Source organism: Meleagris gallopavo, chromosome Z, assembly GCF_905368555.1.
Source record: "Meleagris gallopavo chromosome Z, MGAL_WU_HG_1.1, whole genome shotgun sequence".
NCBI classification, from domain to species: Eukaryota; Metazoa; Chordata; class Aves; order Galliformes; family Phasianidae; genus Meleagris; species Meleagris gallopavo.
The window spans coordinates 44,371,713-44,385,200 of NC_139435.1; the positions used below are offsets into that span (position 1 = coordinate 44,371,713).

Sequence of the window (13,488 nt, forward strand, 5' to 3'; positions counted from 1 at the left end):
TTTGTTATCTTTCTCCTTATAAATATTTTTTTCTGTGTGTAATCTTATATTAATTTTTCCCATTTTGACAGAACACAGAGTATATTTATATTAAGGCATCTTTTTAAAAAAGGAGGGCAGAGGAGATAAAAAGTACATGAATGCTTTCTGCAAAGTCTTTCCTATCATTTCTGGTGGTTTACAGTCCACAGCTGCAGTTAGAGTTACTAGAATTATATTCTGGCAGGTAAGAGGAAAACAAACTATCTTGTGTCTTACAATAAGTTACCCTGTCTGTTACAGGCAACAGAAAACTTACCAAAACTATAAGCCAACAATTCACATGCATAAGCATTTTTAAAAACAAGGCTCTACGATCCCTCACAGAGCAGAAAAGGATTTTCCATAGCTATTTCATTTTTAGTTCATCATTTAAAGAAAGCAAAAATATATTTTGTCAATTCTTCATAACCTGTAGTAGTTTATTTTCAAACAGCTGAGGCAGGGTATGTGTGCAGGAAAACAAGAAGTAATTTGAAAAATGTTCAAAAGAAGTCAGTTTGTGGTAACTTGAAATACATTCAAAAAAGAATTGACATAGTCAATAGCAAGACAGAATATGTATATATGTGAAAAGAAATGGAAAAGTGAGTGAGTAAAAAATTATTCTAATTCTAGCAAAAAACTAACAACACGGAAGAACAGTGAAAGTGCAATGACATCCAGTCATGCCAATGGTTGTGTGCTGTTGGGTGGAAGAAGACTGGAGACAACAACACAAGGCCACGAGAGCACCAACTCAAGGAACAGCTCAGTGCCCACAGAGGTAGCTGAAAGGAAGTGAAGAAGAAGATTCTTAGATGTAGCCAGTATGAGGTACAATTTCTTAGCCTGAAGTCGCTCCTGATTACAAAAAAGTGAAAGAGGCAAAAAAGATGCTTTCTGTAATGATGGGGCCAGTTGAGGACTGTAAACAAACTGCTCAGTGAGTGTGGTTCTTCTGCTTCTTTGCTGCACTTTTTGCTCCTAACACACAGGGATATGAAAAGTCTGCAATATTCTTGTGCTGTTGTCAGCTTTTGTGTTGATGGCCAGCTTATAGTTTGCTTAAACATTTATCACTATTTCACTTTTCCTGACTTAACCTGAGTTGAGTCTTCTGCTCAGAACAGTTATGGATATTACGTTTAAATTAATCCAGCTGAAAACAGGTAGTAAATTTAATTATTAGGATCAGGAATTATTGCTAATTCAAGACTAAGTCAATACCAAAACTTGCTGTTATTCCAATTAAACTGGGATTATTGGAGGAAGCAATCTGATACATAAGATAAGCAACACAAAATATTTCATATAAATTTATGAGTAAGATGCCCTTAATAATTAGAACAAAACTATTATCATCAAAATCAATGCTAAAGATTTACGAACTAAATCAAATTCATTGTGATTGGATGCACTTCCCCTGAAGTCGGTGTAATCCACCTCCTAAAGATCAGAATTCGGATTTAGCTCATTATTGCTCCTGCCAATTGTATTTCGTGCAGTGTTTTAAATTATCCTGCTATTACAAATCAAGTAATAAATATTTTAACTTACTGAGTTTTGAAGCAATTATGTTTTCGTCAAAGTTCTGTAGAGAAGCTTGGGAGCATTAGAGCAACACCTACTCACTGCCTCTGTCAGTATCCTTAAGAACATGCTGTTTTCAGCGTCATCTCTTCTTTGAAAAGTGACACTCAAGTCTGGCATTTGTACTTATTTACTTATTTGACATCGACCTGGACCTAGGCGTCCTGGTGGACGACAGGTTGGCCATGAGCCAGCAGTGTGCCCTCGTGGCCAAAAAGGCCAGTGGCATTCTGGGGTGCATTAAAAAGAGCGTGTCCAGCAGGTCGAGGGAGGTGATCCTCCCCCTCTACTCTGCCCTGGTAAGGCCTCATCTGGAGTACTGTGTCCAGTTCTGGGCTCCCCAGTACAAAAAAGACAGGGATCTCTTGGAAAGAGTCCAGCGGAGGGCCACAAAGATGGTGAAGGGCCTGGAGCATCTCCCCTATGAAGAAAGGCTAAGTGAACTGGGTCTATTTAGCCTTGAGAAAAGACGACTGAGAGGGGACCTGATCCAGGCTTATAAATATCTGAGGTGTGGCGGCCATAGCGGTGAGGCCAGTCTCTTTTCAGTGGTACGTGGAGACAGGACAAGGGGAAACGGACATAAGCTGCAGCATAGGAAGTTTCGCACGAATGTGCGTAAGAACTTCTTCATGGTGAGGGTGACGGAGCACTGGAACAGGCTGCCCAGGGAGGTTGTGGAGTCTCCTTCTCTGGAGATATTCAAGTCTCGCCTGGACGCCTACCTGTGCGACCTGGTGTAGGGAACCTGCTTTGGCAGGGAGGTTGGTCTCGATGATCTCTGGAGGTTCCTTCCAACCCCTACAGTTCTGTGATTCTGTGATTCTGTGATAACTTTAAATTGCAGATCTTCCAAACAAAGTGTAAACTTTTACCAATCCTATTCTTAAGAACATTTTTCTTATTTAATTTCTGTGATAATAATTAGCAGTTACTTTTTGTGATGTATGGCACACCACAGACACAGTTTGATGCAATGGTTTTGGAAAAAAACGAACTAGTTCCCAGGCTAAAACAGGACCTCAGCAATAGGGAAAGCAAACCTTTTCAATGTAGTTCTCTCTAAGTAAACATACACTCAAACACAGAGCACGAAGAAAATTAAACATGAAGCCAATAAGACATGTACTCTATATAACTTGCATCCAGTATTTTGTATTCTGTAGCAGACAACTAGAGATTTTAAAAATTTGAACAGATTATTACTTTGTTTTAATACTGAAATGGCTTTGAAACAAAGGAAAAAAAAACTGCTACAAACGTTTTGAGTTTGCTATGCTCAAAAAGCATTACTGAACTTGCAGATGTCATAATATAAAAAAATATTTCCTTTGGGATATGGATATTCAAAGAGCATTTTTTCAAAAACAAGAGCAGAATGGCTAACAATTTTCTATGCAACACAAAAACTATTTTTTCTATATTGTGTTATTTGTACCAAGGCCCTGGAAATTCAGAAGCCCTTCTTTGCCATCTGTGATTTTTCAGTTTGGCTATCAGAATACTTAAAGTACTTCAAAGGGAAAAGACATCTAACTGATATTTCTGCATTGCAGTAGGTAAACACACTCTTAAGTTATCCTTTGTGATTATTTCTAACATGATGTATAACTATTACAACTAGTTACCTTGCTTGAACACAGTAAAAACTGTTCTGCCAAGAAGCTAGGAGAGTATAATAAAATTTAATCTACATATTGTGTTGTACTATCATTCTGTATGTACCCTGTGAATAAAGTAGTTTAGGGAAATAATTGACACGAATGTTGAAAAACACTTTCATACTTTGAAATGCCTTTGTTTGATTGCCAGTCCTTCATATTTTAAAAGGAAATAAGTTCAATAGAAACATACCAAACAGAATCCCACAGCAAATAAAAATTTAGATGACAGGACTATTTTGCACGTTTTGGCAAAAATATAACCTTTTCCCACATATGATAAGGATGTCAAATAATTGTCAGATGAACAAGAATAAACATTAAGCTAAAAGAATGAAAGGATACAATTATCACAGAGACCCCCACATGCATACTGTTTTTCTACATTTTATTTACATTATTCTGGCACTTTAATGTCAAAGTTATTGTCTTGTCTTAAACCATACGTGCTGTGTTTGTCATAAAGACAGCACAATGATAATTGTGCTTCTGTTATTTTAAGATCTTAGCTGCAATTTTGAAGTTGGTTCTAAAACCAACTTCTAAAAATCTTTCATTATTCTGGATCAGGTTCCAGCTCAGAGAACTTTGATGACAGTTCTACTATTTGTTAATTTCATTGTTCCTTCTCCCTATGTAGATTTAAAAAACAATCAGGCATTACTAATTTTGAAACCAGCTTCATGATCATCTCTATGAGTAGCAACACCAACAATTTGTAACTTCTTGTTTCAGAAATTCTCAATCCAGTTAAGTCTCATGACACTATGTAATGTGCTATCAACATTATTTTCCAAATCACAGAAACACAGAATTATAAGGTTGGAAAGGACCTACAAGATTATCTAGTCCAACTGCCCTCCCATTACCATTACTACCCACTAAGTTACTAAACCATATCTCGTAGCTTCTCATCCAGACGCCTCTTGAACACTGACAGGGATGGCGACTCCACCACCTCCCTGGGCAGGCCATTCCAGTGCCTGACCACTGTCTGAGAGAAAAAGGTTTTCTTTATATCTAAATATCTAAATATCTAAAGGTTATCTTTATATCTATCCCCCCTGAGCCTCCTCTTCTCCAGACTGAACAATCCCAGCTGCCTCAGCCACTCGTCATAAGACTTGTGCTCCAGACCCCTCACCAGTTTTGTTGCCCTTCTCTGGACACGTTCCAGGGCCTCAATGTCTTTCTTCCAGTGAGGGGCTCAAAACTGAACACAATACTCCAGGTGCAGCCTCACCAGTGCTGAGTAAAGGGGGATGATACCTCCTTGCTCCTGCTGGCCACACTATTTCTAATGCAGGCCAGGATGGCACTGGCCCTCTTGGCCACCTGGGCACACTGTCAGCTCATGTTCAGCCAAACATCAACCAACACCCCCAGGTCCCTTTCCTCTTTACAGCCACTCTTCCCCAAGCCTATAGCGCTGCATGGGATTATTGTGGCCAAAGAGCAGGACCTGGCACTTGGTCTTGTTGAACTTCATCCTGTTCACCTCAGCCCAGCAATGCAGCTTATCTAGATCCCTCTGAAGGGCCTCCTAGTAGAAACTAAAGAAAGAAGAGCTTAAGTGTCTTGCCCAAATTCACAGAATGTCCAATTACTGATAGAAATAATGAAAAATCTGAGTAATAATTTTCTAGCTACATGAAGAAAAAAAATGCAAAATTGCATAAAATACAGAACATTCTTCAGATTAACTTCATAAGACTTATCAGTTTTCAGAACTATTAGAAATATATATAATATCATTTGCTTAAAAAGAAATGTGGCATTTTCATTCCTTCAGCTACTTGTTTTTCCTTTATTTCTGCCTCTCCACCATTTTCATTTTTACCCTCATTTAACTCTTCTCTCTTTTTAAAAGAACTTCTGCTTTCTCACTGCAACTTTTTCAACTGACAGCCTTCCATGATGGCATTTTATTTTGAACATTAATAAAATTTTATGTATTTCCAACATATTCTTTTTTTCAAATTAACTGAAGTTTTCATTTGGTTCTAACTCACCATCTCCAATAAGATGGACATAATTTTTCAGGAAAAAAAACTACCCTCATACTTTAGCTTACATAATAAAAATGCTCTAAATTTAAAAGTATAAGGAATAACTTGAAGATGATGACACCATTCTCCAAGTTACTGCATTGTGAATACAGTAATAAATGTATTCACAGAATTGACAGGTAATCTATGAAGAATATGAAACACTTGCAGAATGCTTTGGGTTTATATAATATGAGAATACTGAGAGAAAACAAAAATGAAAGTTGCTGAAATAGAGAATTTCTTTCCAGAGATGTATACAACAATACTACTAAAAGTAAAAGAGTTTAGGGGACACGTGTCATACTATCACACCTCAGTGGATGGCTGGAGTCCAGTAAAGTGGTTCCTTCCACATGTATATCATGACTGGAAAAACACTGAGAAGTAAGTCTTAGGTCAGGGGGATGGAGAAGCTTAAGACTCTTGATTTTTTGCACAGATCATTTTCCTAAATACTAAGTAGTCTTCTCAGTTGTTTGCCTTTTAATGACAGTACAAAGATGAGCAAATCACTACAGTATGTTGGAGCTGGGTTAGGAAACATAAGGAATGTTGGCATGTCTCCCAAAATACATGAGTAATTAAAGAGACTACACTGAGCTATAAACTGCCATATGTTTCCAGATGAATTGATAGCTTTCCAGCCCAATTTAATCTCATTATTCACACCCCGTTTTCCTTAGTCTGTATGATCTCAATATACAAAAATTCAACCATGAATATGTAAAATAAAGTGATTTTTATCACATACATTTTTAGACAAGCATCTAGATACTGCAGAAGTACTTTGGAACAAGTTACAGCCAATTCAGTGATGAACTGGAATTGCCTCTAAAATATTTCCATAATTTCAATATTGTCCCCCATACTTGAAACTAGTGAGATTACACTCTCTTATTTGCAGAAGAAAACCTATTTTTGAGCAGTATTTTCTCATACTGGGCTGAAGCCCAGGTGTTTTACTTATCCCTGCTGTCCTATCCTACTTGGTGGAACAGTGTTGTTGCTTTCTGAACCCTCAGAGGAAACTGTAAAGAGGCAGCTTCTCCAGCCACTGGCAACTGAGCATTTAGAAGCAGACTGTCAGGGTATAAGGCCATATAGGTTGGGTATAGAGTGTCTAGAGGGTCATCAATTGTAAATGAAAAATCGCTGCTTTCAGAATATATATGAGTAATTTCTGATACGTTGTTCCATGTCAAAACCAAAGCAAACAAGATATTCCAATCATAGCTGGGATTTATCATATAGGTATATAACCAAAACAAGTTCTCAGACAGACCTGTGCAGAAAACAGGATAAAGACCTCAGGTTTGAGGCATCTTATCTCCTGGAACAGCTCATCTCACTCAGTATTTCTGCTGCTGCAAAGCTGCCCTTACTCATACATTTATTTAACCATTAAAGTGAATTGCCCCAGTACTCCCAGATCTAACTTACGGCACTACTGAGTCTTACTTACTATTATTTTCAGAGAGATTTTCTGTCAATTCTATCACCAGAAAACTAAAGAGATCAAATTAGAGTAACTAAACATTCTTCAATAAGGAAAAGAAGGTCAATGTGGTACAAAAACTGAAGGATTCTTTCTACTTTTCTCACAGTGCACAAAAACTCTGAAATATCTGCATTGAAATATCTATCATCTGCATTGATGTTTTAAAATAGAAACTGTTATGTTACTTTGATAGAGAAGCACAGGGGTTAACATTTGAACTGAAGAAAGAAAATGTTCAATTTTTGCTTATTGAGAGAATTTTGTAGCCACAAAAATGAAAGAGGAATAAAATGAGGTCATTTCCAGACCAGGCATGCTGGAAACTAGCAACTGAATCTATACCAATGAGTCATATATGAACAAAGGTCTCTCTCTAATCCTCTCTCTTTCTCTCTCTCTCTCTCTCTCTTTTTTCCTGAAGGAAATAAAAAATCCTTATGATGTAGAAACATTTGAGATGTGATTAATTACTTCCTCAGACAGGTATTGCCTATGGCCTTAGGAAAAAAAATTAAAATACGGAAATAACTGTAACTCCTTCTGGGGTAAGTAATGTCACACAAAAGAAACATTTTCTTTTATATCTACACTCCTACAAATTTAGAAAGAACTGAGCAGTAGAATGGAATTAAATTACTAGCTGAACACATTTGGCCATTGCAGTGGAAGGTTAACACAGACTTTTTCTCATCAAAAGTAATGGATACTTGAGTGTGAAGTAGATTTAAAAAAACGTATACAATGTTGCTAATAGGAAGGACTGTTACAGAAATCTATTCCAATAATGGAAGATGAAGTTTAATCCTCTAAATAAAACTGGGAGCTTCAACAAGCAGAAAAACACTGGTAAGAGGAGTGTACTGAATCTTTCCCATAAATAGAAGGGAGAGAGTGTTCAACATAAATGAGATAAGGGATATGAACAGGAACATGATTAGAGAAATGAAAAAATAAATATGCCATTTTTCTATCCGATTAAGAGTATGAATTAATGGAAGATTAACAGAAGTTCTTGAAAAATCTTCTAATAAGCACAGTCAAGATAAGAAATTTAAATTTCAGATGAAGCACGACAAAAAAACATCATTTTACATGGGATATCTATGACCGCAATGACTGTATTCCAAGGTCTTTCCAAAATCCAAGCATTCTGAATAAATTCTGAGAAGAACATCTGGCCAGGATTTCAAAGCTTTGCAGATTTCAACAGGTTCTCACTTTGCTGAAACTGCTGATGGTAAAGGAAAAAGTAGTTTGAGCCCTTCATGCTAACAACAATATCTGTCATTTTTCTATGTAAAGTGGTTGACCTAAATTTAGAAAAAGAACAGTAAGAAGGGCTTCTGTAAGTATACTGGACTAAAGAAAGACTGCTGAACAAGATGGCAGCTCTTCACAGGCCGGGGAAAAGGCTAATTACTGAACTTCTTTGACTAAGCCTTTATTAGGAAGACTTGCCTTTAAGAATCAGAGACTTGAAAGGCAAGGAAGACACAGGTTCTAGCCCTCTGTTCATCTTCTTGGTGGAAGAGGATCAGATTCTGGCTGGGGAGTACTTAAGCAACCTGGACATACATAAGTCCATGAGTTCTGAAGGGATGCTGTCAGATGTCACTGCGAGATCAGTTGCTAAACACTGGAGGAAAAAGCAAATGTGACTCCTCCCTTCAAGGAAGGATGAAGAAAGACCAATGGAACTATGGTTGAGTCAGCCTCACTTCAATTTCTAGGAATGTGATGAAGTATCTAATCCTATAAAATGTTTTCCAGTCACAAGAAATGAATGAAAATCATCATGAGAAAGCATCATGGATTCACTAAGGGGAAGTAACGCTTGGTCAACTTGACAAACTTCTATAATGAGAAGATTATCCTGGTAGGTAAGAAGAGAGCAATGTATATTGTCTTTCTGGAGTTCAGTAAGGCCTCTGACACAGTGTCGAATAAGTTCATCATAGACAAGCTGTACATGTATGGGCTGGATGAGTAGGCAGGGAGGTGGATCAAGAACTGTTTGTGTGACTGAGTCCAGAGGGTGGTGATGAGTGGCATGAAGTCTAGCTGGAGACTAGTCACTAATGAAGTACTCAGGGAGTCAATACTAGACTCAGTCCTGTTAAACATCTTCGTTAATCAAAAAATAGAAAAATAGAATCCTTAGAGCTGGAACGCACCTCTGAGGGCCATTTAGTCCAACTCCCCTGGAATGAACAGGGACACAACAGCTAGATCAGGTTGCCTAGGGCCTTCTTTCTTTCAAGTCTTGCATTGAAAGTCTCTAGGGATGGGGCACCAACCACAACACTAGACAGCATGTTCCAGTGCCCCACCACTCTCACTGGAAATCTTTTTCCTTCTATCTAGCTTAAATCTACCCTCCCTGAGCTTGAAGCCATTTCCCCTTGTTTTTCTGCCACAGACCATGCTAAAGAGTCTGTCCTCTTCTTTTCTGTAGCTTTCTTTTAGGCTGCTAAGCTTCTTTTAGGTCACCTTGCAGCCTTTTTTTCTCCACAGTGAAGAGCACCAGTTCATTAGAAAACTGAGGGAGGTGCTACAGCCCTCTGTTCATCTTCTTGGCCCTCCTCCGCACCAGCTCCAACAACTCCATGTCCTTGTGTTGGGGGCTCCAGAACCAGAGGCAATACTCCAGGTGAGGTCTCACCACCACAGAGTAGAGGGGTGGGATCACTTCCCTTGAGCGGTTCTACGCACTTCAGTTCAAGAGGGACAAAGAACTGCTTGAGAAAGTCCAGTGCAGAGCCACAAAAATCATTAAGGGAATGAAGCATCTCCCTTACGAGGTGAGGCTGAGGGAGCTGGGTATCTTCAGTTTGGAGGAGACTGGGAGGTGACCTGATTAGTGTTTATAAATAAGTAAAGGGTGAGTGTCATGAGGATGGAGCCAGGTTCTTCTCAGTGCCATCCAGTGATAGGACAAGGGGCAATGAGTGCAAACTGAAACATGGGAGATTCCACATAAATATCAGAAAAAACTGCTTTATGGTAAGGTTGACAGAACATTGGAACAGGCTGCCCAAAGAGGTTGTGGAGTCTCCTTCTCCAGAGACATTTAAAACCCACCTGAATGCATTCCTGTGTGACCTGATCTAGGTGTTCCTGCTCCAGCAGGGGGATTGGACTAGATGATCTTTCAAGGTCCCTTTCAATCATTGATATTCTGTGATTCTGTGTGAGTCTGTGACCTACTGCTCACACTTCTCATGATGCAACCCATGATATGTTTGGCCTTCTGGGCTGCAAGCGCACATTGTTAGCTCATCTTGAATTTTTTATTAATCAACAACCCCAAATCCTTCCCCGCTGGGCTGCTCTCAAGCCATTCTCCACCCAACCTGTATCTGTGCTTGAGATTGCCCCAACCCAGGTACAGGACATTGCACTTTGTCTTGTTGAACTTCATGAGGCTGGCATGGATCCACATGTCCAGCCTGTCGAAGTACATCTGCATGGCATGCCTTCCTTCTAGCGTGTCAACTGCACCACTCAGCTTGATGTCATCTGCAAATCTGCTGAGGGTGCACTTGATCCCACTGTCATGTCACCTACAATGATGTTAAATAATGCTGACCCCACTGAGGAACGCTACATGTCTTCACTTGGACATGGAGCCATGGACCACAACTCTCTTAGCCCAGCCATCCTGCCAATTCCTTATCCAGCAAGTGGTCCATCAGATTCATTTTTCTCCGACTGGTGACCAGGATGTCATGAGAGACAGTGTCAAATGCTATGCATAAGTCCAGGTAAATGATGCCAGTTTCTCTTCCTTTATCCACTGACACTATAACTCCATCATAAAAGGCCAAGTTTGTGAGGCATGACTTGCCCTTCACGAAGTCATGTTGGTTACCACCAATCACCTCATCTTTATTTTCCATGTGCCTTGTAGAGCTTTCAGGAGGATCTGCTCCATGATCTTGCTAGGCACAGAAGTGAATCTGACTGGCCTGTAGTTCCCCAGATCTTGTCTTCCCCTTCTTGAAAATGGATTATGTTTCTTCTTTTCCAGTCAGTGGGAACTTCACCACACTGCCATGACCTTTCAAATATGATGGATAGTGGCTACATGGCACCATCCTGATGGACAGTATGGCAGGAAGGTAATAAAAGCAATATGTGTATGAGTGATTTATATACTCTCTCAGTGCAAGTTTTGAAAACACACTTAAAATTCATTTCTACAGATTCCACTATCCTTGCTTAGAACAATGAAGTCACACAAGACTGCCTTTCTTACAGGTTTGTACACACAGACAAATGAACAAATAACAACATGATTTTGATGGTGCTTGAAAAAGAATGATTATATCTGGGAGGAAAACTGAACTTAATTTTACCTTTGGGAGTAGGAATTGGTCTCTCAAGTCCATCGACATGGCTTAAGGGGTCGTTTGAATCTGGAATTTCCATTTCACCTAGGCAAAAAATAGAAAGTTTTTATGAATTGATATTCTGGGTTAATCTATCCCTTACAAAGAATTACGACAGTGAGTTAACTAACTTATTCAGGCCAAATCCCAGCTCCTGAGTAGCACAAATGAAATTCCTAATGACAAGATCAGGAAATATCCATACCATGTTGGAAAACATAAAAGTAAGTCAGTTCTGTGGAACATCTTGTGCTCTACAGAAATGGTCAGCACTGAAGTCCATTTTCCAGCTCATACTTAAAATAAAGGGATTTACAAAAGACTCAGACATTTCCTCATCGTTGGCCAAGCAAAGCAAGCCATAACACAAATTGATGGACAACCTTGGTTGCAAAATAGCATAGATTTGTTTCTGAAGTTACACTACAGTAATGCAGATTCTATTTTTAGAAGTCAGGTTCAGGATCCTTAGTAGTTTTTTTTATCCTATTCTCCAACGCATCACTAGAAAATATCTCCTAGAAATGAAAACAAAGTAACATAATAATTTTCCTGATGATTTTATCAGTTTTCCATATGCTGAACTACAGTGAACTCATACTATATAAAGCATACAATTGACAATTTTAAACTAAAATAGGAGAGATTTAGGTTAGATTTTAGGATAGGCTGCCCAGAGAAGCTGTTGATGCCCCCTCCCTGGAGGTGTTCAAGGCAAGGTTGGATGGGGTTCTAAGCAGCCTGATCTGGTGAGTCGCAGCCCTGCCCACAGCAGGGAGTTTAAACTGAGTGGTCTTTATGGTCCCCTCCAAACCAAGACATTTTATGATTCTGTGATTCCATTATATATCTGAGCAGGCAGAAATAATGTTGGTCTGCCAGCAGTTCTTGCAGACAGTAGACAACACTTCTACGTTCCTTTGCTTTTGCAGTGTGAAATGACGAAGGTATGGCTTATGTCAAATTTCAGCAGAGATACATCACTTCTCATTTTTCCAAGGAAAACTGAGAGACGCTTGCCTCTACTCCTTTCATTCTGCTTGACCTCCCTTAAGTATCACAAGGAGATTAGAATGGGACACCAACACTGACCAGTTAGGGGGAAGACCAAACAACGGAGAAAAAGAAAGAGTAAGAAAAACACCTCCTTTAATGCTGTGTATTCAACTTTGAAATGCTTGTTTCCATTTCTTCAGTCAATTAGTGAGATTCATAACAGGAAAAACATTAAACCAGACATCAGCAAATAAATTTTTCCCTCTTTTCCCTCCTTCCCAGACTCATATCTCTTTGTTTTGAAAAGCTTTAAAAAGCAAAAATGGTAAGAGAAGAAAGCATTTGCCAATTTGAAAATGTTTCAGTAATAATTTTGTGTGATTAATTCTCATGCTTGACAAGTTTATGTCTGGCAAAGACATTTAGTAGAGAATAATTACAAACCATAGACAGCACCTACAAGCAAAATCTCCATGACTAAGCAATGTTAAAATTGAAAATCCTTTATCTGCTAAATAAATTATAAATAAAAAACAGATCTCTCACTTAAATTGATGCCTTTATGAAAGAAACATTTATATTTAATGCAACTTGCAAAGTTCCAGTTAGACCATATTTATTCTGAATTTTTAACCTTGAATTTACTGAATCATAAGATAAGATGCCATAAAGTCATTATAAGCATGAAAAAATAATTTTTTACATCAGAAATTCTTCTAGTTCAGACAATCAACAAGATCCTCCAATCAAATAGAAGATTTTCACCTTGAGTTAAACAGAATAAAAGAATCCTCTCCCAGGAAAAAGACAATGTATACCCATTGAATATTCTCAGTGTTTCTGGAATTTAAATTCCCAACTTAATACACTTTGCTTTTTAGGATTGAATCCTCTACACTTTCCTTAACAGGAAGGAAGGAATAATCCTTGCAATCATTTTTCCTTAACTCTCATTACTTCACAGCAGACATTTCTTATCATGTACTATCACTCATTTTCCACACATATATTCATCAGATTTGCAGTTTTACACTTATTAACTTCTGTCCTTTTTCCCATTTCATTTATACAATATTCCAATCTGAGTATCTCAGTTTACTTCTCTTCTTTCTACTTTCCCTTCCTCCCCCCTCTCCCCCCCCCCCCCCCCCCCCCCAGCATTTTTCCATGTCCTGCTGCTGCCAAGATGTGTGAAAACCCACAAAGATGGAAAAGAAATGTCTAAAGTGTACACGGCTATCATGATCACACTCAATGCCATTAAAGAAAGAGAAGACAGG

General features: G+C 38.6%; 1 protein-coding gene across 1 annotated transcript in view; it reads right to left on the reverse strand.

Annotated features, from left to right (window-relative positions):
• ROR2 (ROR family WNT receptor 2) overlaps positions 1–13,488 on the reverse strand; it is a 145,776-nt gene that overhangs the window by 33,863 nt on the left and 98,425 nt on the right. Inside the window, exon 2 of the mRNA XM_085213447.1 lies at positions 11,180–11,257. Coding sequence (XP_085069573.1) covers positions 11,180–11,257 — 78 coding nt within the window. The remainder of the gene's footprint in view (positions 1–11,179; positions 11,258–13,488) is intronic.